Source organism: Mobula birostris, chromosome 31, assembly GCF_030028105.1.
Source record: "Mobula birostris isolate sMobBir1 chromosome 31, sMobBir1.hap1, whole genome shotgun sequence".
NCBI lineage: Eukaryota > Metazoa > Chordata > Chondrichthyes > Myliobatiformes > Myliobatidae > Mobula > Mobula birostris.
In genome coordinates this window covers 8,289,174-8,316,862 of record NC_092400.1, presented here as the reverse complement: position 1 = coordinate 8,316,862, position 27,689 = coordinate 8,289,174, and the positions used below count along the sequence as shown (strand labels likewise).

At 39.3% G+C, this 27,689-nt stretch overlaps 1 protein-coding gene across 4 annotated transcripts in view; it reads right to left on the bottom strand.

Moving 5' to 3' along the window:
• taok3a (TAO kinase 3a) overlaps positions 1 to 27,689 on the bottom strand; it is a 116,576-nt gene that overhangs the window by 79,144 nt on the left and 9,743 nt on the right. For 3 of the 4 annotated variants that reach the window (XM_072247955.1, XM_072247959.1, XM_072247956.1), the window contains exons 2-3: positions 7,682 to 7,785; positions 7,128 to 7,338 (exon numbers count right to left, since the gene is read on the bottom strand). In XM_072247955.1, coding sequence (XP_072104056.1) covers positions 7,128 to 7,259 — 132 coding nt within the window. In that variant the 5' untranslated portion in view covers positions 7,260 to 7,338; positions 7,682 to 7,785. Of the gene's footprint in view, positions 1 to 7,127; positions 7,339 to 7,681; positions 7,786 to 15,817; positions 15,919 to 27,689 lie in introns of those variants that run through there. The other variant, XM_072247958.1, reaches the window with a different exon arrangement.

Sequence of the window (27,689 nt, the reverse complement as noted above, 5' to 3'; positions counted from 1 at the left end):
GAACTCCGCGTCCATTATTTCTATAGCAGCCTCTTGCAGATTAACAAACCCCAGTCCCTTCAGTCCTATTAATTGCTTCAGCACTATTTAAAGGTATTATTTCCTATGATTCCACCCTCTCATTAAACTCTTGGTTGTCTAGTATTATGGGAAGTCACTTGTGTCTTTTTCCACGAAGACAGAACCAAATTATGGTTGCCCTTTCGTTGTTCCCCTTATAAATTCTCATGTTTTTGACAGAGGGAACTGTATCTGTCTTCCCTTTTTTGTTGTATTTTACAAACTTTTTCTCTTGTACTCGATTTTCCTTTTGCTCGATCAATGTTTCTGGTAATTCGAGACAGCTCCCAATCCTTAGACGTGCTATTTTATCAGTTAACTTTGTATAATTTCTCCTTGGTTATAATACCATCCTCAGCTACTTTAGTCAGCCACAGTTGAATCAAGTTTAAGCAACACACATCAAAGTTGCTGGTGAACGCAGCAGGCCAGGCAGCATCTCTAGGAAGAGGTGCAGTCGATGTTCCTAGAGATGCTGCCTGGCCTGCTGCGTTCACCAGCAACTTTGATGCGTGTTGCTTGAATTTCCAGCATCTGCAGAATTCCTGTTGTTTGAATCAAGTTTATTTTGGTTTCTGCATCAGAAGGGAATATCTAACCATTTCAACTCCTATATCCAATCCTTAAATGTTTAACATTTGTGACCCACTGTCATTCTTCTCAATGCAGCTCAGTCTATCACAGCCAATTCATTTCCTTCTTTAGATTTTGGACCCGAGCTTCAGATTGAACTTCATTTTCAAACATCAGGAAGAAATCCATGTCATGGCCATCTAGCTAAATACATGTAACAAGATTTATAACACAACCCCTTTTCATTACACTGTATCCAAACTACGATATTGTCTCGAAAAGAGCAAAAAAAAACTAGATACCAGAACTCTGAAATAAAAATAGAAAATGCTAGTAATACTCAATATCAGGCAGGAACAAGCCACAATTGATTGTTTCAACCTGATTTCTTCCTAGCTTGATTCTATCCTTTCACCACTGGTCAGTCCCTTCCTACATTTCCATGATGGCTCTGATGCCTCGACCATCTTGACTACTTCCAAATCCCTCGTGCTAACAGGCTCATTTTACCATGGATGTACAATTCCTTTACACCTACATACCACATCAAGATAATCTGAGGGTCTTTCACTTCCCACTGCAGTAGATGTTTAAGTAGTGCCATCCACATCACACTCGTTCATCTTACTGAACTAGTTCTCACATTGAGCAGCTTCTCACTCAACTCCACTCACTTTCGCCTGATCAAAGCTGCAGCTACGGACAGTCACATTTATTCCTGTCTTTTCGCTGGATGTGCAGAACAGTCTGTTTCAGTCCTAGCCAGTCCGTTTTCCCTGCATTGGTGCTGCCTCCTGTATTGGAGCAGTACTTGACTGGCTCATTACTTTATTGAGATACAGCATGGAATACTCCCTTCCAGCCCTTTGAGCCCCACCACCCAGCAACCCCTGATTTAACACTAGCCTAATCATGGGACAACTTGCAATGACCGATTAACCTATCAACCGATATATCTTTGGACTGTGGGAGAAAACCGGAACACCCGGAGGAAACCCATGTGGTCACGGGGAGAACCTACAAACTCCTTACAGACAGCGGCAGGAAATTTCCACCCTATTCTCACCTTCACATGACTAATCTGACTCTTCCTTTTCTTAAGATCTGCCTCGATCTTGGGAGAGAGGCCAGACACCAATATCCATACCAAGCCTTCCCATGCCCCCAGCTATCTCCACTTGTGTTCATCCCAATCTGCTTCCTGTAAAGATTCTGTTGCATTCTCCCAGTTCCTCTGTCTCTGTTGTGTTAGCTCACAGAATGAGATTACAGGTGACTCTGAAATTCAAGGTTCAGAAAAACTTCATCTCATCATTTCCTACATCTCTGCTCTCAACCCCCTCTTTTGGGACAGATCAAGTATAGAGTTCCCTTGGTTTTTGGCTTCGTGGAAGAAGCCAGAGAGTGGTAGTAGAGGGCTGCCTCTCTGACTAGGGAGGCCTGTGACTAGTGGTGAGCTGCAGGGATCGGTGCTGGGTCCTTTGTTGTTTGTCATCTGTATCAATTATCTGGATGACAATATGGTTAACCAGAGTAGCAAATTTGTGGATGCACCAAGATTGGGAGTGTATTGAACAGTGAGGAAGGCTATCATGTCTTGCAGAGGCCTGCATCAGCTAGAAAAATGGACTGAAAAATGGTAGATGGTATCTTATGCAATGTGGATTGTGGTACAACAAAAGGATCTGGGAATACAGGTTCATAATTCATTGAAAGCAGTGTCACAGGTAGGTAGGGTTATAAAGAAAGCCTTTGGCACAATGGCCTTTGTAAATCAATGCACTGAGGTCAGGAGATGGGATGTTACACTGAAGTTGTAAAGCCTTTGGTGAGCCTAATTTGAGTATTGTGTGCAGTTTTGGTCACCTACCTCAGGGAAAGATGTAAACAAGGTTGAAAGAGTACAGAGAAAATTTACAAGGACATTGTCAGGTCTGGTGGACCTGTGATACAAGGAAAGATTGAATAGATTAGGACTATTTTCCTTAGAACATAGAAGGCTGAGAGGAGATTTGATAGAGGCATACAAAATTATTAGAGGTATTGCTATGGTAAATGCAAGCAGGCTTTTTTTTAAACTGAGGTTGAGGGACTACAGAGGTCATGGGTTTAAGGGTGAAAGGTGAAAAGTTTAAGGGGAACATGGGGGAAACTTCTTCACTCAGAGGGTCGTAAGAGTATGGAATGAACTGGCAGCATAAGCAGTGCATGCATGCTCGATTTCAACTTTTAAGAGAAGTTAATATATTATATTAACCTGTTAGTATTATATTTTGTATTGGCTTCTAAATGTCATGATCTGGCTGTTAAAGCTGTGGAACTTGCAATAATATAAAAATACAGTCAGAAAAGGTGCTGAAAGATATGTATAGCATAAACTGATAAGCACTCTGATGTACAATTTGTATTTTGTTGACCCTTAATCAGCTCAAATTTGAAAAAGTCTCTCGAGAATAGAGGTAAAACAATCTTACTGACAGTTTCCATCTCGGTCAGGACAATGGTTACTGCAGTGAATTCAGCATATGAAATTTTATTTTGCTGTTTCCAATGAAATACAGCATAGTGCCTCACTTAAATTTTTACTTAAATGCATAATTTTGAAGAAAATGTATTTTTATTGCAGCACACAAATCCCATCAATGAAAAAAAATCCATAAAACAAAATACTTTTGCCCGAATAACAATATACAGAAGGAAGCTGACCATGATACCAGCAGGCCAGCAAGAGAAAAAACACAAGACCATTGGTGAAAGATGTAGCTAATAGTTGAAGCAAAAGTCCAGAACAAAACAAATCACTCGTCTTCAAAATAAAACCTCATCTTCCTGACTTTTACCTTTACCAATTATCTTAAATTTCCTCTGAAAGCCATTTAACCTGCCAACAAGTCCTCCATAGTCAACTGCACTTTAATCTCCACTGCTCTCAGAAAATCAATATCAACCTCTCGTTTTCCCATATAATTGATCCCTTACTTCTGAAGTGTTGCTCTTAAATCTCCTCCACACCTTCTCTTAAAGTATATTGAGGCCACAAATCAGGGCAAAGTTGCTGGTTTAGAACCAAACATTCCAACATGCAAGGAGTGCACTGAGCAGCTCTCCAGTGTATATTCAGTCTGAGTCTCAGCCTGGAAAGGGTCCCAGCTGTGTGGAAAACATCATCTGTGGTCCCAGTACCCAAGCTGGGCCAACCGGAAGTCTTGAATGACTACCGCCCAGTGGCCCTGACCTCACACATAATGAAGACCCTAGAGAAGCTGGTCCTGGCTCACCTCTGACCCCAGGTCAGATCAGCCCTTGATTCCCGGCAGTTCACCTGCCAGGAGCCCATTGGAGCCGATGATGCTGTCACCTATCCGCTGAACAGAGCCTACTCCCATTTGGATAAACAGGTCAGTACTATGAGGATGCAAACAGGAGGAAATCTGCAGATGCTGGAAATTCAAGTAAACACACAAGATGCTGGTGGAATGCAGCAGGCCAGGCAGCATCTATAGGAAGAGGTACAGTCGACGTTTCGGGCCGAGACCTGACGAAGGATCTCAGCCTGAAACATCGACTGTACCTCTTCTTATAGATGCTGCCTGGCCTGCTGCGTTTCACCAGCATTTTGTGAGCACTGTGAGGATCATGTTTTTTGATTTCTCAAGTGCCTTCAATACCGTACAGCCCTCATTGCTAGGCCATTGGCACTTTTATTGTATTCTGGATAATGGACTACTGACTGGCAGACCACAGTTTGTGCAGTTTCAGAGCTGTGTGTCAGACATGGCTATAAGCAGAACGGGGCCCAACAGGGGACTGTACGGGCTCCCTTCCTGTTTACCCTGTATACCTCAGACTTTAGATATAACACTAAGTCATGTCATCTGCAGAAATTCTCTGATGACTCAACAATAGTTGTGTGAATAAAGGGAGGATGGGAGGGCTCTGGTGGAGGACTTTGTCAAATGGTGCAAGCTGAATCATCTGCAGTTCAACACCAGTAAGACAAAAAGAGATGGTCATGGACTTTAGGAAGACTAAACCTGCACTGTTCCCTGTTACTAACGAAGGTGAGCACGTGGATGTGGTGAGGGCCTACAAGTACCTGAGGGTGCACCTGAATGATAGACTTCAGTGGAGCACCAACATAGAAGTTGTGTACAAGAAGAGCCAGAGTTGCCTCTACTTCCTGAGGAGACTGAGGTCATTTGGAGTATTCCAAACTCTCCTTCACACGTTCTACCAGTCTGTTGTCGTCAGTATAATCTTCTATGTGGTGATGTGCTGGGGTAATGGCATCAACATGGGTGTTGCCAACAGGCTCAATAAATCAATTAGAAAGGCTGGCTCTGTTATAGGAGTCAAACTGGACACACTGGAGGCTATCGTAGAACAAAGGACCCTACTGAAAATCCTGGCAATTCTGGACAATGTTTCTCACTCTCTACATGTCACCTCAGCTGAACAAAGGAGCACTTTTAGTAATAGATTAAGACAACTGCGCTGCTTCAAAGAGCGCTACATGAGGTCATTCTTACCCTCAGCCATTAGGCTCTATAATGAATCAACCTATAGCCGGGGAAGTGATGACCCCCTCCTGGTAGACTGCTTGAGGTAACTTATTTTTTATTCTTTCTTACATCTCTTCTAATATTTGTATGCACTTGTAACTCTACTGTGATACAGTAATTTCCTTTGGGATCAATAAAGCACCTATCAATCTATCTAACACTGTGTTGCTGAGTTTAGAATCCAAGACTGATTGATGGGTTGGATACACCAGTCACTTCACTCAACAAAGACCAGTAATTAAGGATGATGTTAGGGGGTTCTTAAGCATAACTCAAGGGAAATTGTCGCTTTGATGCCACATCAACTATATAGGACCCTGGTCAGACTCCACTTGGAGTACTGTGCTCAGTTCTGGTCATCTCACTACAGGAAGGATGTGGAAACTATAGAAAGGGTGCAGAGGAGATTTACAAAGATGTTGCATGGATTGGCGAGCATGCCTTATGAGAATAGGTTGAGTGAACTTGGCCTTTTCTCCTTGGAGTGACAGAGGATGACCTGATAGAGGTGTATAAGATGATGAGAGGCATTGATCATGTGGACAGTCAGTGTTTTTTTTTCCCAGAGCTGAAAAGGTTAACACGAGAAAGCACAGTTTTAAGGTGCTTGGAAGTAGGTACAGAGATGTCAGGGGCAAGTTTGTTTGTTTTTTTTATATATGCAGAGAGTGAAGAGTGCATGGAATGGGCTGCCGGTGACGGTGGTTGAGGCAGATATAATAGGGTCTTTTAAGATACTCCTGGATAGGTACATGAAGCTTAGAAAAATAGAGGGCTATGGGTAACCCAAGGTAACTTCTAAAGTAAGTACATGTTCGGCACAGCATTGTGGGCCGAAAGGGCTGTATTGTGCTGTAGGTTTTCTATGTTTCTAACTAAGTGTTGCAAAGGATTGGAGTGATCAATTTCAATCTTAATTCGAGACTCCTGGATGAGTAGTCAAAGTGCAATTTGATTATTTAAGTTTTTAATCAAAATGTTAGGGACACAAACCTTAAAATTTAATAGTTTTTTTTTCGTACTCTGAACATCAAGAGATTTAAAAAGTAAAATATCCTCAAAGGCTTTGACAGGAGACCGAGCTTCATCTGCTGGTTTGTTTTCTTAAACTGAATAGAAGTATTACAAGACCAGTATCCCAAGCCTAGTCATTACTGGGACATCAATGCTGAAATCAAGGGAATGTGAGGATCAGCGAGTTTGACCACTGCATCTGAATCATGCAAGTACCAGAAGTAGTGACTCTGAGCTGTGTGCTGGTTTCGGAAGATCTTGCCCAATTTTTTTAAAATTTAAAACTAATGTTGTCCATTTTGTTTATTCTCACCAACAAAATCTTTAATTCCCCAAATCATTTTTGTTATGCAAGAATCATTATTATTGCATCTTTGCACCCAACTCACTATATCTACCTACTCCCATCCAACCAATATAACGTTCTTTTAAATACTAGGCAATTACTTAATAAGGCAATGTAAATCCATGAAGTCTTCTGAGTTATTAATACTCAGAGTAATAAAGTTGCTGATTCAAAGAAAGTTATTACAATGCTCATCAAAGTTGCTGGTGAACGCAGCAGGCCAGGCAGCATCTGTAGGAAGAGGTGCAGTCGACGTTTCAGGCCGAGACCCTTCGTCAGGACTAACTGGAGGACTCCTTCAGTTAGTCCTGACGAAGGGTCTCGGCCTGAAACGTCGACTGTACCTCTTCCTACAGATGCTGCCTGGCCTGCTGCGTTCACCAGCAACTTTGATGTGTGTTGCTTGAATTTCCAGCATCTGCAGAATTCCTGTTGTTTATTACAATGTTGCTTTTTTCAGTTACTTATGAAATTAATAACACTAGTCTTGTTTACATTAAGAATTCTGTTAAACACATATTGTAAGATTTAATGTTCAATGGCATTGTAAGACTAACTAGGTTCTGACTTACAAAATAAACAGCACCAAAACTTCCATGTCCAATTTCATGTAAGTCAACGAACAATTCTTCTGGATCTTCTTTAAAGAACAGCTCAGAAACCTCTGGATCTCTTGCTGCCCCTTTACGAGTTGAAGAAGGCATCTTTTCCCATCAAAAAGTGGAAGAGGTTGATGTTGGTTTCAAAATTTTCTCCCTTCATGGACAAACGCTCTTTTAACAACTGTAAAAGATGACCTGGACATTAAGTGGAAAGGAAACAAACTTGTACAGCATTTTACTTCACTCTTACTTGCTTTATGGCATTGCAATTACTATTAATATATTTTTGAGAATTAGAAGATATTCTAGTTAAATAAGAGAAAATAAGTTAATGAATTTAAGAAATAATAGCCATTAAAAACATGAGTGTTTCAAGAGATTTGTGGTATCCCATTGACTACTGTTTGGTAATGCATTATCTAAATTGTCTAGTGGGGAGAGAAAAATTGCCATTACAAGTGCATCACTTCACCTGAAAAGATGGTGCAAGTTGATAATTTGTGTTTTAAACCAGTTGCACTTACCTTTCAAATTTATTCATTAAACATCTTGCTTAGTGCATGTAAATCTGGAACATACTGATTCCGGAATTGTTTTCTGAACTCTTCTTTCAGTTCACTCAGCACATCTGTCGAAGAGAATTGAATACAATTCAAGCTTGTATTGTTACTTTAATAAGAGTAAAATGTAAAAAGAAAAATGCTGGAAAAGGGTTAGGGAACAATTGTGAAAAGTGGGAATTAATGTTCTAGGCACTGATCTTTTATGAAAATGGAAAGAATTAAGACATAAATAAGTTTTATGTCAAGAGAAAGAAAGAACAAGCATATCTCTGAATGGATGAATGCAGGAAAGTAATTCCATTTAAGATTTCAAGAAATATAGAAGCCTGACTGATAGTCCAAGTATCAAATTTAAAATGCCAGTAAAGATGCCTATCAAGGCTGAGAAAAACATCTGGTTATCTGTACCAGTCTTGTGACAGGAAGGCGAATCATGCCTTAAGAATTTTCCCCAAGGTTAGAAATTAAGGTGGCTGAAGTCAAGGTGGGAAGCAGCAAGCAGGAGAGTGGCAACTTAAAGTTCTGAATGGTCCCTCATTTTGAACAAGTACACCTATGGAATTCTCTACCACAAAAGGCAATGGAGGTCAAGTTGTTCTTGTATTCAAAGAGGCAGGCATATTTCTAAATACGATTAGCTATGATCATGTTGAATGGAGGCAAAATTGCCTATACCTACTATATTTTTTCTACATTCTATGCCACATCACCAATGAGAACAAAATCTGTGAGAGAGACAATAGCAGGAATGGTAATTCAAAGACATTTCCAAACCACTGTCCCTATATAACTTATTAAAAGAGCTTGCTGAAATTGCAACAATCTGCTGGAGGAACTTAGCAGGTCAGGCAGCATCTTCAAAATATGCATGTTCTGGGATCTAGGTATCAAGGCTAAATTTTATGATTCACTCTTTCTTACTCAAGAAGATGGTAGTGATGAAATTAGGACATCTTGCAGGTAGGAAATCCGAACTACGTGCAAACATAATTCGAAGGTTGAAATATTACAATGAGTCAGAAATATTTGATTGCTGCAAAATTTTATTTTACTTAGAGATGCAACATGGAACAGGCCCTTCCTGACCACCAACTCACTGATTTAATGCTAGCCTAATCAGAGAACAATTTACACTGACCAATTAACCTACAAGCCAGTACTTTCTTACAGATAATGCTGGAACTGAATGCTGAACTCCAACACCCTGAGCTGCAATAGCGCTGCACTAACCCCTACACTACTGTAGGCATTGAGGGATAAACTTCAGCAAATTGGTTAAAAATGAGTATACCTCTTGCCGGCCAAATAGTTTAGCTTTTGGTAGAAGCATACCAAACTCAGAAATAATAATGAACCCCAGCACAACAGCAATTCAATCTGTGAATAGGAAAGGTTTATATAGAAATCCACTTCACTCGGTTGGGTGTCATGACATTATCTTTTTTTAAAAAACAATAACGATGCATACATGAGGATGCTCTTTATCAAATACAGCTCAGCATGTAATACCATCATCCCCTCAGAACTTATCAGTAAGTTTCAATACTTTCTTGTGCAGTTAGATCCTGATTTCCTCACTTGCAGACCCCAGTTAGTTTGGATTGGCGAAAACATCCCCTCCACAATCTCCATCAGCACAGCTGCACCAGAGGGATGTGTGCTTTGCTCTCTGCTCTGCTTGCTTTACACCTATGACTGTAAGGCTAAGTGCAGCTTCAACACCACATACAAGTTTTCTGACGACACCACTATTGTGGGCTGTATCAAAGGAAGTGATGCATCAGTATATAGGAGGGAGATTGAAAATTTAGCAGAGTGGTGCTTACTTGCCACTCTTCCATAAATACCCTTTTTGAGCAAGGCCGTGGAGCCATGAACTTCATCTTCAGTTGCAGCCACTAACTTCTGCACCTCACTCAGAGAGACTGTTGGCATTATAATAGCCACTCTTACAAGTGCCATTCTTCTCAGGTGACTAGGTTTAGAGGAGTAGTCTAACCTACACACTGTGATTGGGGTTTCATATTTTCCACTTTTTCATTATGGATTGCACGGAACTCCAAGATATGTTCAGTGCCTTTGTAATGGTCTAGCACCCTTCTCCAGATTTGTGCTTCTCTGTTATCACTTCCCTAACTTGTCTTGAATGGTCTTTTGTCTTCATTTTGGCTTGGTCTGTTGAAAATCTATTATTCTTACAGAGAGAGGGGGTACTTATTCTCATGAATTCATTGAAAACAGGCGATTTTCCAATTTTCTACATCGACAAATTGGGAGAGTTGGTGAGGTAATACAGCACTTGAAGAAAAATTGCATTGTAATCACAAAGAGGATGAATACTTTTTCAACATCACAATTTTAGTTTTTAATTTTTAGTAATTTTGTGACAGGTTTTGGAATTTTTCTTTTGATTTGACATGATGCACAATGTTTTGAAGATTAGCTCAAAAAATCCTACTTCAATATATTTTAAATTTAGAAAAAGTGACAGAAAATATGAAAGTAGTTGTGGGGGCTAAATACTTTTTCAAGGCACTGTAAACTTTGACAGAACCAGTCATTATATAAATATTTGAAAAATGTATTCCAACGTTAACGCCAAATTATCTTCCAAAGTAAACCAAAAGTAACCAAATAGAAGCAACCATTTAATTTACTTATATTTTAACCTTGTCTCCCAAGGCAGCCAAGTGGACAATTCACTACTACTCAATCAACCAGGTTGATCATCATTTTCTAGTTAATGCAATACCAAAACAAATCTCAAAACTTAATGTAGTACATCATTTTTTCTGTAAGACAGGAGAGCAATAAAAGACTGGGCCAAAACAGAAATGAAGTCTGGGTCTTAGAAATAGGAGATAGCAAGTGACAGTGGGAAGTTGCTTTTGAGACTGGAAGCCTGTGACTGACAGTGTACCAGAAGGACTGGTGCTAGGACTCCTGCTGTTTGTTATACATGCTTGCTGTTAACTTTGGAGGTACGATGATTAAGCTTGAAAAGAATACGGAAATTGGTGGTTTGTTGATAGTGAGGAGGTAGTCTTAGGCTGCAGGGAGATATTGATAAACTGTTAAATTGGGTAGGTCTGTGGCTGATGGAATTTAATCCTGCAAACTGAGGTGATGGTTTTGAAGTGTCAAATAAAGCTAAGAAATGCCATAAATGGCAAGGTCCCAGAGAGTTTTGAAAAATAAAGGGACCTTGGTGTACAAATCCAAAGGTTACCAAAGGTGACAGCACAAGCAGATAAGGTGGTGAAAGCAGCATTACGGATGCTTGTAACTATTGGTCAAATATATGAAAACAGCTACATGAAACTACTAATGGCCAGACTTCAATAACCAAAAGGTATAGTGATATAAAGATCATATATTAAAAGTTAAAATACAATTTTCACATTAAACTTAAAACAATCTGCATCAAGACAGATAAGGATAGCAGATGCTAACTACATTTTACTCAAATTAACCTACTCCTGGGCCACATTGTTTTGCAGCAGCATAAAGTTGCACAGAACATAAATGTTGATTAGTTGTTCCCAAACTTTAACAGTGTTAATTTTAAAGATATGAAGCCATCTTAAAATTACTTCAGATTCATGAAGGTTTGAGCAGTCAACAGCTTTTCCTTTTTTTAAAAAATAATTTCTGTTTTGGTCTTTATCAAAGAAAAACATGATGCCAATACCTCAACAGATGAAGAAGCACAGAAAATGGATAAAACGAAAATCCATAAGTAAGTGGTATTAAAAATGCCAGCCATGGCTGAAATTGCTATCTGTCTAAGATGGTTAACAGAAGTACAGTTAGAGAATACAGAAGAGTTTGCCATAATCTGTTAATCTCTGAGTATAAGCAGGTACCAGAACACTGGAGAGTAGACACTATGACAACCTTATAAGACAGCAAACAGTGTTATTCAACAAAGATCAACACCCAGGATTCTTTTTTTTCGATACACTTTCTATGGTACAGTATGCTTTCATAATTTATAAACCCAGAGTTTGAAAAAGTAAGCAAAACAGACAAAGGATAGCAGAATGGGCAGCCAAATAGAAGAAATTAAATGCAGAGAAGAGTGTAGTAAATGTTCTGGCAGACGAGGGTAGTGGCAATATAGACCAAATGGCAAAATTCTAAAGGATGTACAAGATTAGAAAATAGGTGTACAAATGCATAAATTTGCAGGGTGTATTCAGTCAGCAGTAATAAATCATCCAAAACTCCACAGAGAGCAAATTCAAAAGTAGTGAGGTTGTATTAAAATTTTATGAAACATTACAACCAGTTTAGATAAAGAGAGCTGTTAAAGTAAATGCTGAATAGATGGAATAATGTCACCTTTACAAAAAAAATAGCTGTTCAACCCATGTAGGCAAACAACAGCTATGGAATCACAACATTAACAGTACCTCTCAATGATAATATCTGGCTCCCAGAATGATCACAATCATTTCTTTCGTTAATGAGGTGAGGCACCCAATTCTTGAAAGGTAAAATATGGGTATTTTACACTATTGCAGTTCAGTATCAAGAATGCAGTCATTTTAAGAATAATTTAAAATATTTAAAAACAAATGTATCACTTTCTATTTGCTAAAGAAACAGCATGCAAACAATGCACTAGAGCATAGACTTCAGCTTGAGATATTCTAATTATCTGCCATTTTAATTACCCTTGTTACAAAGACTGAAGGCTGTGAAGTTAATCACTTACTTCCATCAATAACAATACCCAACCGAGGGAATTGTCCATATGTGCTCATAAATGCATGTTGAATATGCATTGACATAAACAACCATTAGAAATGTAGTGGGGGGAACTGCAGGCGCCGTATGTCTAGAATTGAGTCTTTGAAGCTAACATTTCAAGTATTTTCAGACCCAGCTTCACTCATTGGAATATCAAACAAATGATACATGATTTAAAAAATTCCAATTTGCTGGTTAGCATGAGCAACAAAGCTCATGAATAATAATTTCATTTTCAGAGACAGCTTCCTAATCTGGCTTCTATCTTCCCAAGAAAAAAAAATTTCTAGAGCTAATTAATGAAAACCAATAAAACTAAAATTAAGACATTTAATCTAACTCTGAAATAATGCATCTGTCAGACAGATGTCACTTAATCAAATCTTATTACTTCAGTATGTACTTAAGAAATTCAAAGAATATTTTAAAAGGATAATCAAAAGCTTACATGAAATTTCATGCGACGAATTACCACAACAATGTGTTTTGATTAGTAAGTTCTTCATTTTTTTCCAACTTATTTTGAAAATAAGACAGCCAATTTAAATGAATGTTCATTTTCCCCCCCAAACAGGTAATATAACAATTGCCCTCCAGCCTGCAGTATCTTGATACTGCACTGGAAATGAAAGTGAAAATGCAACCTCATTTTCAGTGGCCTAACCACTGATTCTTAAACAATAGATTTGCTTATGCTTTTAAAAACTAGAATAAAATGCATTATTTTTAAAATGATTATGCTTAGAAATATTAAATAAGGTATTTAAATATATTGTAACAGAAGCTTTATATATAATTGTGTGAATCCAACTAGATGAGAACAATACTCGTGAGAATCTGAGTCAAAATGCCCAGGACAGAAAGGCTACAGAAGTGGTGGATACAGCTCAGTCTGTCACAAGCAAAACCCTTCTCATCACTGAGTATATTTACAAGGAGTGCTACCACAAGAAAGCAGCATCCATCATCGGCATACACCAACACCCAGACCATGTCCTCTTCTCACTACCACCATCAGACAGGGGGTACAGAAGTCTTTGGTCCCGCACCAACAGGTTCAGGAATAGTTATTACCCTACAACCATCAGGCTCCTGAACCAAGTGTGGATAACTTCAATAACCACAACTCTGGACTGATTCTATGACCTACAGATTCACTTCCAAGGGCTCATGTTCTCAGTATTATTTTTTATTGGCACAGTTCGTCTTCTTTTACAAGTTGGTTATGTCACGTTTTATATGTTTATGTATGTTGTATTTCTTTTTTTCCCCTGTAAACGCCTGCAAGAAAATGAATCTCCAGGTAGTGTATGGTAACATATACTACCACTAGCACACATGCTTTTGATAAGTTCAAGTTCAGGTTTACTGTCATTCAACCATTAACGTTTACAGCTAAATGAAACAATGTTCTTCTGGAACCAAGGTGCCAACACAGTATCGTTATCAGGTTTAATATCACTGGCATATATTGTGAAATTTGCTGTTTTATGGTAGCAGTACATTATAATACAAAATAATAAAAACTATGAATTACAACAAGAAGAAATAAAAAAATAAAAGAGGTAAAAAAAAACTGAGGTAGTGTTCATGGATTCATTGTCCATTCAGAAATCTGATGGCAGAGGGGAAGAAGCTGTCCATGAAATGCTGAATGCTTGTCTTCGGGCTCCTATACCTCCTCCTTAATATAACAATGGCAAGAGGGCATGCTCTGGGTGATGGGGGTCCTTAATGATGGAACGCCTTTTTGAGGCTTTACCTTTTGAAGATGTCCTAGATGCTGGGGAGGATAGTGCCCACATGAAGCTGGCTCTGTTTACAACATTCTGCAGCCTTTTCTGATCTTGGACAGTGGCCACTCCATACCATACAGTGATGCAACTAGCTAGAATGTTCTCCATAGTACATCTGTAGAAATTTGAGAGTGTCTTTAATAACATTCCAATTCTCCTCAAGCTCCTAATGAAATATAGCTGTTGTCAAGCCTCCTTTGTAATTGCATCAATATGCTGGGCCCAAGATAGATCTTCAGAGATGTTGACACCCAGAAACTTGAAACTGCTCACCATTTCCACTGCTGATCCCTCGATGAGGACTGGTGTGTGTTCCCTCAACTTCTCCTTCCTGAAGCCCACAATCAATTCCTTGGTCTTACTGATGTTAAGTGCAATGTTGTTGCTGCAGTGCCACTCAACCAGCTGATTTATCTCGCTCCTGTATGCTTCCTCATCACCATCTGAATTTTTACCAACAATAGGATGTGCAACTGACAAATTTATAAATGACGTTTAAGCTGTGTCTAGCCACAAAGTTGTGAGTGTAGAAAGAGAGGAACAGTGGGTTAAGCACGCATCTTTGAAGTGCACCAGTGTTCATTGTCAGCAAGGAGGAGATGTTATTTCCAATGTGCGCAGACTCTGGTGTCCTGGTAAGGAAGTCAAAGATCTAGTTGCCGAGAAAGGTACAGAAGCCCAGGGTCAATAACCAGCAGCCTGACAGAAGTATTACTATTATCTAGGTGATCCAAGGCTAAATGAAGAGCCAGTGTGATTGCATCCGCTCTTGACCTATTGTAGCGATTATCAAATTGCAGCAGCTCCAAGTCCCTGCTTAAGCAAGGGTTGATTCTAAGTATGACCAACCTCTCGTTGGCCACACAGTAGATGCAAGTGCTACTGGGCAATAGTCATTGAGGTAACTCACTTTGCTCTTCTTTTGGCTCTGGTATGATTATAACCTATTGGGAGCAGGTGGGAACCCTCTCTCAGAATACATGGTTCCTCCATAGAGGGAGATAGTGCACCAAGTTCCGAGAAGTTTACTTCACAGATTACCTCACCTGGTTCCTTAATATCACCTTCCTGAACAAGACACAGCAGCGACTCCACTTCCTAAGGAGACTGAGGAAAATGAGGCTCCCCACCTCCCATTCTTAACTGCATTTTATAGGACCATTGAGAGCATCCTGACATGTTGCATCTCCATCTGGTATGGAAGCAACCAGGCATTAGACCGGAAGTCCTAACAAAGAACTGTGAGAATGACCGAGAGGATCATAGGAGTCTCCCGATCATCCATCCGGGAACATTTATCAGGACAGCTGCGTACGCAGGGCCCTTAGCATTATTAAGGATCCCACCCCTCCATCCAGCATCCTCTTTGACTTTCTACCATCAGGCAGGAGACTCTGATGCATAAAAGCAACAATGATCAAGATGAGGAACAGTTTCTTCCCCCAGCCCACTGGACTTCTGAACTCCCTGCTGCATCACATTCAAAATGTCACAGATTCTGTTCTGTACCTTACAATATTTAATTTATGCACTTTAGTCTACTTACTTGTGTGTAATTTATCTGTAGATTTCATCCTTACTTTCAGAAGTTGTGTGTGCTATATATACTACAGAGCTTTACACCCTGATTCGGAGAGACTTTGCCTTGTTTGATGGTATACAAATGACAATAAACTTGACTTCCAACTGCAGCAGTGAGAGATTAAAGACAAAGCACATAAAATAATATTAACAGATAATAAAAAAACTGTAGATGTACAAGTTGACATAAAGTGCATATACAACATATAGTTAAATATACAACAGTAAAATGCTACTGGCGCTGTCATAAATAAAGTGCTCTGGGTGGTAGCAGGGTGTTCAGAAGTCTCACAGCTAGAAAAAGAAGCTGTTACCCAGCCTCTTGATCTTGATCTTACTCTGCGGTACCTTCTCCTTGACACTAGAAGCGAGGGTCCTTGACAATGCTGAGGGCACCGTGAACGCAGTGCTTCTGGTGTACACCCTGGAAAGGGGTGGGGGGGGGGAGAAAGATTCGATTGATTGTCTCAGCAGTCCTCATAATCCATTGCAGGACTTAGGGGCAGATGTTTTGCAATTCCTATACTAAACAGTGATACAGCTGGTCAGGATAGTCTTGACAGTGCTCTGGCAATATGTGGTTAGAATGCGGGCAGAAGCCTCACTTGCCTCAATCTCTTCAGGAAGTGGAGGTGCTTTCTCGATTAAAGAGGTGGTGTTGAGAGACCAGGTGAGATCATCAATGATGGGCACTCCAAGGAACTCTGTGCTCGTGACTCTGTCTACCAAGAAGCCATTAATGTGCAGTAGGGAGTGGTCAGTGATAATAACTTTATATTGAACTTTGAAGATTGCTAAAAGTAGTTACACAAGTCTATATTCTGTTCCATAATGTGTGTTGGGTCTTAGAGCAGTTAAGATTGACACAATACTGATTTTAGTATTCATTGCATCGTAGAGTTCAAACCAGGTAGATATTATTACATTCCTTAATTCTTATTGTTGATGATAGTGCCACCACTTCAAAAGTTAAAAATTTCCAAGAACTTTATAGCACGGTCCTAATTTGTGCATTTTTTTTTACCAGCAAGGTCAGCCTCAATGCATTTTCTTTGTTGGCTTTTCCTTAAGTGAAAAATGAGTAGAATCAGACTTTCACCAATATTACACTGAAACTGACAGAGGAATTTTCAAATCTTTTCTATTCACAATGGCAAGTGTCTGCATTTCACTAAGCGCCTTCATTTAGTCACTCAATGGAAAGTGAAAAACTTAAATGAAGGGAAATAATATTTCAACACACTTCCTGTTACGCAGTAAACATCAATGGTTCAAGTGAGTGTTCGCTGTAGAAGCACGAGGAACGCACAAGAAAATAGGACACTACTCAGCCCCTCAAACTTGCCCCATCATTCAATATGACTGTTGATAAACACTGGCCTCACTCAACTTTTCTGTGCCAGTTGCCTGTAATCTTTAATTCCTCAATCTTTCAAATAATTATCTCCATTTTAAATATGTTTGATGATCTAGCTCCACCACACACAGGGGTAGAGAATTCTAGAGCTCTTTAAAAGAAATGTCTATGCACCAATTTTAAATGAACAGCCTCTATTTTGTAGCTCTGTCCCTTTGTTCATGACTCTCCCATTCAAAAAAACTTCTCCATATTTACCCTGTCAATTCTACTTGAGATCTCGCACTTTGAGTCAGGTTACCCCTCAAGGAATTATAAGCCCAAACATTAAGTCTTCCTTGGTAGGAATTGCTCGTGATTCTCCTTTGAACTACCTTCTTTATTCAGTTTATAATTAATACAACAATACAGAGAATGCAGGTTTAGTTTCTCTTTCGAGCCCTGAAAAATGCCTGATCAAAGTTAGTTTTTTATTACTTTATTGTTTTCACTCTTAAATCTACCCCCATAAAGGACTTCCTGATCTATCTTAAATATTTTGCATTGCACAAGCAACTCATTCTCCAAAACTTTCCTTTTTCACCAATGATTTTCAACCGGGGGGGGGGGGGGGGGCGTGATAAAGCTCAAACATTAAGGATTTGTTGGATAAAGGTGGTGAACCTCTGATGAGATTACCCAAAACAAATAGGGGTGAGCATAAAGAACAAAGTGGGGGTGTAGCAGAAAGACATTAGAAACCACTGTAAGACACTACACAAGAGTAAGTTGCACATAAATCAAACTCAAAAGTGTTTGTAAATGGAGTATGTTATTACAGTGTGAAAAAATTGAACAATACAGGTGGTTTTGGAGCATTTTTATCTTCCAATGACAATAGTATATACAGAACTGTGAAATGTGTTACTTTTTTTACATTTTGAAAGTATATTAGTTCTATTAATAATTTTTGCACCAGCTATTAAATAAAAATATCAAATTCTTAACTTTAGCCTCTTTAAGAGCACTGAATTTATTACCTCACCTTTCAGAATGTATTATTTCAACAGTAAATTACTTTAAAGTACAAATTGATTACAGTGTGGCATTGATGCTACATTTGGGACTGTTACATGCAGGAGACCATCATTTAAACTAAGAAAAATAAAAACTGTGAATGTAACATCATCTACAATGGAGAGGAAGTTATGTTCCTGAAATCAGATTAATTGCAAAGAGGCAAGAGGGAAAATCAAGTATTAGATTCAGAAAATACAAGCCCAGGGAAAAATAACAAACGCAGGAAAAACTCAGCTAGTCATATAAAAAAGCAACTAATGGCAACTAGGAGACGTACTGGAATGAAATAGATAGGCTGGTGGACTGGGATCACAACAACGTTGTACTCAACATCAGCAAGACCAAGGAATTGATTGCAGACATCAGGAAGAGGAAGTCCGGAGAACACACACCATTCCCCACTGGGGGTGGGGTGGTCGCCAGTGGTGAAAAAGGTAAGCCGTTTTTAAGTTCCTGGGCATCAACCCCCGAGGATCTATCCTGGGCCCACCATTTTAACACAATCATGATAAAGCCACACCAGCAGCTGTACTTTATTAGGAGTTTGAGGAGATTTGGGGATGTCACAAAAGATTCCTGAAATGTACAGTGGAGAGCATTCTGACTGGTTGCATCATTGATATGGAGGCACCAATACACAGAATCATAAGAGACTTCATAGTTTGTACACTCAGCCAGCTCCATCACTGGCACAAGAGTGGCACAGTAGTGTAGCAGTTAGCGCCAGCAGTCACCATTGGCGTCTCTTTCCCACCACTATCTGTAAGGAATTTGCACATTCCCCTTACGAGCGCATGGGTTTCCTCTGGATGTTTGGCTTTCCTCCCATATTCCAAAAACGTATGGAGTAAAAGTTAGGATTAGAAAATTGTGAGTATGCTATTTTGATGCCAGAAGCATGGCAACTCACGGCACAAAGCTGGACTGTGCTGGTTGTAGACACAAATGACGCATTTTACTGCATGCTTTGATATTTTCACGTTGTGACAAATAAAGCTAATCTTTAATCTTAAACGAGAGAAAATCTGCAGATGCAGGAAATCCAAGCAATGCACACAAAGTGCTGAACGAACTCAGCAGGGCAGACAGCATTGATGGAAAAGAGTACAGTCTTTCACCAGGACATGATGAAGGGTCTCGGCCCAAAATATCGATTGTACTCTTTTCCACAGATGCAGCCCAGCCTGCTGAGTTCATCCAGCAGCTTGTGTGTAATCTTTTATCTTTTTCTTTTAGGCCTCCCTGCCACTGAAGACATTTTCAAAAGGTGGTGCCTCACAAAGGCAGCATCCATCATTAAGGACCATCACCAGCTGAGACATACTCTCTTCTCATTACTTGAATTAGGGAGGAAGTACAGACACTCGAATATTTTAGGAATGGCTTCTTATCCTCTACCATCAGATTTCTGAATGGCCCATGAACACTACCTCACTATTTCTGTTTTGCACTAATTATCTTTTTTTTAAAATTGTAGCTTAGAATTTGTTATACCTACATTGCTCTGTTGCCACAAAACAATAAATTTCATGACTAAGTCAATGACAACAAACACGATTCTGAAAACTCCTGAAGAGGGGTTAAGACATACCTGGTGACAAGATTACTGAGGATTAACGATAGAGGCTCTCCTCAATCTGAAGTTGGGACTTAACTCACAATGATCACATGGTGGTCACTTTAAGGCAAGATAGTAGGCATAGATGCATCTGCCACTAGTTGGTTTGTGGGAAAAGGGCCAATTAGTTTTATTCCTTTCAGTGCTTTTTCTTTCAGGAGTGAGTCATTTTGATCAGTAATGTGCCACTCTTGATGATGGATATTGAAGACACTATACAGAGTACATTCCATATCTTAACGAGTTCCCAGTGTTTAAAAATCAGTTCAAAGAGGTTAGTTGGTAGTAATCAGAAGGTGGTTCTCTGTCCAAGTTTGAAGTTCTGCCAAGAGACTTCCATCACTGAAAGGACTCTCGTTGCTACTCCCACTGGCAAAGCAACCCTTTTGGTGGGTCAGTGATGCCAGTGGGACAGGACACAAAGTTAAAAGTACAAAGTATGTAAACTATATACAATAAAACCTTGAGATTGGTCTTCTTACAGGCTGCCACAAAACAAAGAAACCCAATAGAATCCATTCTTAAAAAGATAGTCAAACACCTAATATGCAAAAAGAACAAACCATGCAAACAATAAAAAAAAAGTAACACTCAGAACTAAAGTTCACGGAAGCAAGTCCACAGCCTCAGTGCAGCACAGAGATGATTAAATCTTGTAGAGCCGTGAAGTGACCATTGGCCCATTCCTCACCTCAATGCTTAAATCAGCCAACCTCAGCTCATTCCTCGCTCTCAGGCCCAAACCCTTCTGCCTCAATTCGAGCTGTACCCACCACAATCTTACTGCACCTTCAAGACTCCAGTTCACACCACAAAAAAGGCAGTTCAAAAGCACAGCTCTGAAATGGAAGTTACAAGCTATTGATTGCAGTGATTGTTTTCCAGAAGTGTGATTAATAGAATAGTTAGTAGACTTGTTTGCTGTCAGTAAGGCACTACTGTGTCTCACCAGCACGATCTTAAACCAGGAAACGTTACTTGCATACATATCCACAAGTCTGTCAAACTCTCTGTAAACAATGATAATGTGGGGCAATTGTACCAGGCTGCTACTTAATTGGACTGCAGGACAGCTCTCCCAATTCAGATGCTGGCATGTTGGTGGGCCCTGCTTCTGGGAATGGATCTGGCCAATTATTGTGGCTGTAGTTATTCTAGCTTGAATGCAAGAGGGAACAAAACCTGTCTTTTGCCTATTGCACTGTTCCAATGATTCCTAGTGCAAGCATCTGATCTGTCAACTCGACACATTACAACCAACAGAAATCAATATTGAATTCAACGATTTCACTTAGCTAAATTTTCTATTTTACACCATAAGTAAACATCTCTGATGAAAGATTATAAAGCTGTAGTCCAGTTACTTCCATCTTCTCTCTCCACTGATACTGCCAGATTGATTATATCCACCATTCTCCTTTACTTCAGATTTCCAACAATCAGAGTTCTGTACCTCTTAAGCAATCACAGCTGCAATTGAAAGGTACCCTCTCTTGCTATAGTTGCAGCCTGACCTGCTGAATGATCCCAGAATTTTTGTTCTTTTCAGAATTCCAGCGTGTGGAGATTTTTTTTTCTAGACATTCAACAACCCTCACGATCCCTTTTCTGTCTGTAGCATTTTAATCCATCTCTCTTGGTTCCACATCCCTTTATTCTCAACATGTCTTCATAACTTCCAATGTAGTTGAAAAATGAGGCAGGCAACTTTTTCCAGTTCCAATGAAAAGGTCTTGATCCAAAACATAAATCATTTCTACAATCACACTTGCTGCTGAGTTGTTGCAGCATTTTATTTTACATCTGTAAAAATCTAAAGTGATTTCTGATTTTTAAAATAACTTCTACCATGAATGTTAAATATTATAAGACTGCAGGAATCATCTGGCTGCCTTAAATAGCTTCTTCATGCACTGCTCTAGACATCAAACAACTGAGGTACATCCAACCAACCATGGTCAAACCTTGCAGCTGTTTCTGTTTACTAGGATGTTAGAGGCTTGTTTCCCAAATATATATATTTTTAATGAATTATTAGCTCAAAATTCATTTCCGCTCCGTCAACTACAAAGGGTGGGTAGCAATGTGCCAATAATAAAAGCTGAATTATGAATGTTTGAGCTCAGCTGAGCAGAGGAGGTGCTAGAGGGGAAGTGGTTAGAATTGTTGTCAAGAAAGAAACAGACAGCCCCGAGGCCTTCCTTGTGGTGGAATGGAAGTGTAGAGGAACTTAACATCCATGGTGAAAATGAGGCAGTTAGGGATGGGGAATTGAAAGTTGCTGAAGTACTGGAGGGCATGCAAAATGCCACAGATGCAAGGTGGAAAGTAACAGAACCAAGGAAAAGTCTAGTGGAGTCGAGATATACCATAAAGAGACAAGTTCAGTGGGGCAGGAGCAGGCAGAGACAAGGGGCCTACTTCAGGCAGTTATGTTTGTGAAGCCAGATTCAAAGTTTAATAGCATTAAGCTACACTGCGCTCTGAAAGTTTTGATAACAATGAGATCATAGTTCATAAAAACTTAGAATATGTTTGGGAACAATATAGCTCTATGTGCAGATGAAGACCAAAACTAAATGAAATTCTATTTTGTTTAAAAGAAAGAATGTGTTGCAATATATTCAAATCAGACAACAGGGATTTGAGGAGTGGGGTAATAGTCACCTTGTTATTTTAATTAAATTTTACAGGGGAAAACATTTAAGCAACCTATGCCAAACTGATAAATAAAAAATAGCTTTAAATAGCTACATAAATTGTCTCTCTATGCCAATGCATTTCAAACCTAATCCACTCTATGAAGCTGATTTTTAACAATGCCTTCTTCCTCCATGAGAAGGCAATTACCTTTTGTGAACAAAAATGCTTATAAATCGTGTTCACAAAAGGAAAATTTTTGCATTTATTCATCACCTTAAAGACAAGCAACTTTGCTATCAGCAGGAACAATGACCCCTATTATATCTATTCACAACTTTATATCCAGTAATCTGATGGGTTTCTATGAATATAATCAACATCATGATGACACATTGCATTCATGTAACACAGAATGTAGTTTCCAGTGTTTGGCTCAGTGAAGAGGGAAAATAGCAGTTTAAAATTTAAAATGTAATCGAGGGTTAAATTAATAGATATTTAACAATATTTTAACCAGTTTACATTCTTAACAAAATAATAAGGATATTCAAGCAAGCTGGCAAACTAATAAAAAGTATATCCAGAAAGGGAAGAAAGAAGAAACATAAAGGTTCTTGGAAAATTCACCCTCTTCACTGAGGGTGAATGAAATTGTTCAGTTTCTACTCAGAAAATTCAGTTTATAGACAATTCTCAGGAACAAAACCCTTAATACAGGGATCCTCCCCACCCATTCCCTATCACAATTTTTCAGGGTGCTGCTAAGATCTGTGTACGTTTGTACTGCCCACGAGGATTGCCATGTGATAGTGTGCAAAGATTCACAGGTTAATTTCGTTGGAGTGGCACCGTCTTATGAGGAATATTGAAGCAGTCTGGACCTCTGCTCTCTTATAATTTAAGAAAAAGAGAACGTGGCAATTCATTGAAATGCAAAAACTCTTTCAGAGCTAAAAGGATAGTTGCAGGGATAAACTCCCACTACTATTAACTGCTCCCAGTGGTGTGCATCTCAAATAGTCTCTGATAAACAAGTCAGGCTCCTGGCCTTCACATGTGACTAACTTACCAAGCCTGGTAGAACTGTATCTACTGAAAGGAGAAGATGCAAAGGTGGGTTACTGGCACCTTAAACAAGTCACTCTGGGCAGATGAGCTCATCAACCCCTCGAGGAGAAAGAAAACTCTGACGTCAAACCTCCGTTGTCTTGCGGCTATATTGATTCACGGGGAAGGCTTCGGGAGTAAATCAATCTGGACCTGGAGTTCCTAAGGCAGCCCTACGTACATTAGGCAATGCACACAACGCGATGGAGGAGCTCAGTAGTTCAGAAAGCATCTATGGATGAGAATCAACAGTCAATGTTTTGGGCCGAGACTCTTCCTCCAGAGCTGATGAACGGCCTCAGCCCAAAATGCCGACTGTTTATTCCCATCCATAGATGCTGCCTGACTTGATAGTTCCTCCAGCACAACGTGTGCATTATCCTGGATTTCCAGCATCCATAGTACCTCTTGTGTCTACGCATGTTGAGTTCAACGCTGACTGGCAACTCCTGCGACACCACTGGTGCTAAACTCTATTGGTCTCCGCCATTCCTTTGATTCATCAGCTGCGTAGAGCAGGGTAGTCTGCTGGATGGGCAACAGCTTGTTCTGCACATTGTACTGCCCTGGCTTGTGCATCAACTGACGGAGACAACGTAAACAACTAGGGTGTAACATCCATAGTCATCCCAAGCAACAGAGGGCCTCAGAGGCATTGCAATATAAATCTAAGTATTCATTCCAACAGTGGTTGAGTGGGATACATTTTCACCTGGTCTCAGAATAGGAATACATTTGGATTCAGTGGGAAGAATAATACATAATAACAGTTTTGACAGAGCAGCTCCAAGTGAGTAACAATGTATAATGGAGTCATTCCTCAAAATTACATCTTTTTGAAAATAGGCTTCCAATGTAAATTTAGCAGTACAGGAAATATGACTAATATTCATTGCTGCAGATAGGGCTGCATACACTTTGAAAAACAACCTGTTACTACTGAGGACATTGAAACACAAGAAGTAAACCAAAACAATGTGCAGACTTGTTTACTCTTGGTGAGGAAAGGGAAAGCCTTCCAATGAAGCATCATTTAGAGTGTATTGGGACATGTTAGAACCGGCAAGAAACCAAAGTTATCAGATTAAAGCACTCAAGTCAAAAGCAGGAAGTTTAAATTATGATACTATATTCGATTCATTCTTTTTAGCAAAAAGTCCACTATAGAATGGCATTAAAAGAAAACAGCTATAAACAAAAACAGTAAATTTCTAAAATCTGCACAAGAAAATTACAATAACTAAAAGATGAGACCAGTTATACAAAAAAAATCAGCAAAATACTAACTGTTTGAAGTTATTAGCCAATTAAAATATGTGCACAAAGTCTTGAAAAAAAGATTGAAGCTTTTGTTTTAGTAACCAAGAGACTGGTCTTAATTAAAACATAAATCATATCATTAAAAACTTATTCTAATTGAACAACAGTAGTATATTTACCATGCTCAATAGGAATATAATGTGTTTGATGGTTAAATGAGAACAAAAGTTGCTCAATGGTAACAAGTTAGTGTGCCAGTTCTACGGGTTCAGTTTGCTTTACTGACAGAATTTATATGAACTTGCTATACAACTTCATGCGCTTTCAATGGTTTTTAAAGCTGTGCTTCACAAGATACTTTTACAATAACCTTTTGATCCATAGCAATTTGAATCAGAATTATCACCGACTTAGATGATATGAAATTTATTTTTTTCTGACAGTACAGTGCAGACGAAATTACTAAAAATTACAAAATAAGTAGTTGTAAAAAAGGAAGAGTGAGGTAGTGTTCATGGATCATTCAGAAATCTGATGGCAAAGGGAAAAAGCTATTACTAAAATTAATTGAAAAAATTTTCAGAAACAATTCAATGTTTGAACGGAAAATGCTGGAAACATTCAGCAACTCAAATAGCATTTGTGCAAAGGGAAACAGTTCACATTTTGAGCCAAAGATCCATCACCAGAACAGAAAATAGCAGAAACTCCAATGTAGCCGATCCATTCAATGCAACATAGTACTAACATCCTTACTGCTTGTCCATTTGCACACAAAGAACAAGAACATGAGAAAATAAGAGGAGACCATCAAGTCTGCCCTACTAATTTACACTGGTCTCAACGCCTGTGCTATTTCTTAAAACTCTATTTTATCATCTCAAAGACTAGAAGAGCTAATTTATAGAAGAATTATCAGCTATGGCAAGAGGCAGGAGCTTCAAACAAGATCAGATACACCTTGGTCACACTGAATGAAAGATTCAGTTTGATGGCCACCTTCTTTTGTCATATCCTTATGGATGAACTTCTGGTTTCCATCACAGCATTTGGCTTTGAACTTCACTTTTAGTGTCCCAGTGAAATCATAACGAAACACAATAATAAAAAGATGAGACTAATTACTCAAAAAAGTAGAAATCTGTAAAATACTGGCTAACTGAAGTTATTAACCAATTAAGATGTGTGAATAGTTTTAACTTCAGATTGATATGCAACCTAGAAATGTTATCATCTGGATACTGGCATAGACAAAAGATTTCAAAATCAGACCTACACAATTTACTAGACTGGGTATTTTTGAACAGAGGAACTAGAGAGGCCTATTTTATTCTGGTTCATCTGCACTTAGCGCTATTTTCCAACAAATGCTACTAATTTTGGATACCATTTATGAAGAAAACCTGTTCAGTTTTAAAGTTCCCAATTACCCCAGTCTTTAGGAATCGAGACTTGGTGTGGAAAAAAGTAAAGGAATCATTCAAGGTTTCTGCAACAACATGTAAAAGTGCCTCCTGATTTCAATCATAAATAGTCTAAAAAATTCAAGATATCCTCATGCTTTTGATTTCCACAGTAAACATAGAAACATAGAAAATAGGTGCAGGAGTAGGCCATTTGGCCCCTTGAGCCTGCACCGCCATTCAGTATGATCATGGCTGATCATCCAACTCAGAACCCTGTACCTGCCTTCTCTCCATACCCCCAATCCCTTTAGCCACAAGGGCCATATCTAACTCCCTCTTAAATATAGCCAATGAACTGGCCTCAACTGTTTCCTGTGGCAGAGAATTCCACAGATTCACCACGCTCTGTGTGAAGAAGTTTTTCCTAATCTCGGTCCTAAAAGGCTTCCCCTTTATCCTCAAACTGTGACCCCTCGTTCTGGACTTCCCCAACATCGGGAACAATCTTCCTGCATCTTGCCTGTCCAATCCCTTTAGGATTTTATACGTTTCAATAAGATCCCCCCTCAATCTTCTAAATTCCAATGAGTATAAGCCTAGTCGATCCAGTCTTTCATCATATGAAAGTCTTGCCATCCCAGGAATCAATCTGGTGAACCTCCTTTGTACTCCCTCTATGGCAAGGATGTCTTTCCTCAGATTAGGGGACCAAAACTGCACACAATACTCCAGGTGTGGTCTCACCAAGGCCTTGATTCATCTCCTATAATAACATGCCAACCAGATCATCTCTGTCATACTTTGGAAAATACATCGCAGTTTATACAACCATCCTCAATTTAACCCACCAAGCCCATATATTCTATTGAAACTATATTCTATCCAAACCAACCACAACATGTCATCTGATACAAAATTCTGATGGAATCTGACCAATGCTCCGGAAAACTGAACAATCTATATACTACTAAAACTCTCATGCTCTGTTTGTCTGTTTGTGACTTCCAATTAGCGCAAACGGTGCATTACAGTGGCACTATTTTTGGCTAAATTGACTTAAAATGCACTAACTTACAGAATGCAGGCAAGGTTCAGGGTTATATATTCGTTAAAATTTGCTCACTCGCCAAAATCAACAGTTCCGCTTTCACCCAAGAGCCGATGTCAGCCATGATGGAAACAGCAACACGACACCACAACGCATACACACAGCCAGCCTCAGAAGCGGCTCACGATGCTCACAGCATCGACACCAACCGGAGCAAAAGGGCAGGGCAGCTCTATTCAGAGCAGTCACTTTCTGCTAATCACCATCAGCATGTGCAGGATTGGGACAGATCTAACTGACACCCATCAATAAGAGATACTTAAATCTTATGGTAATGAC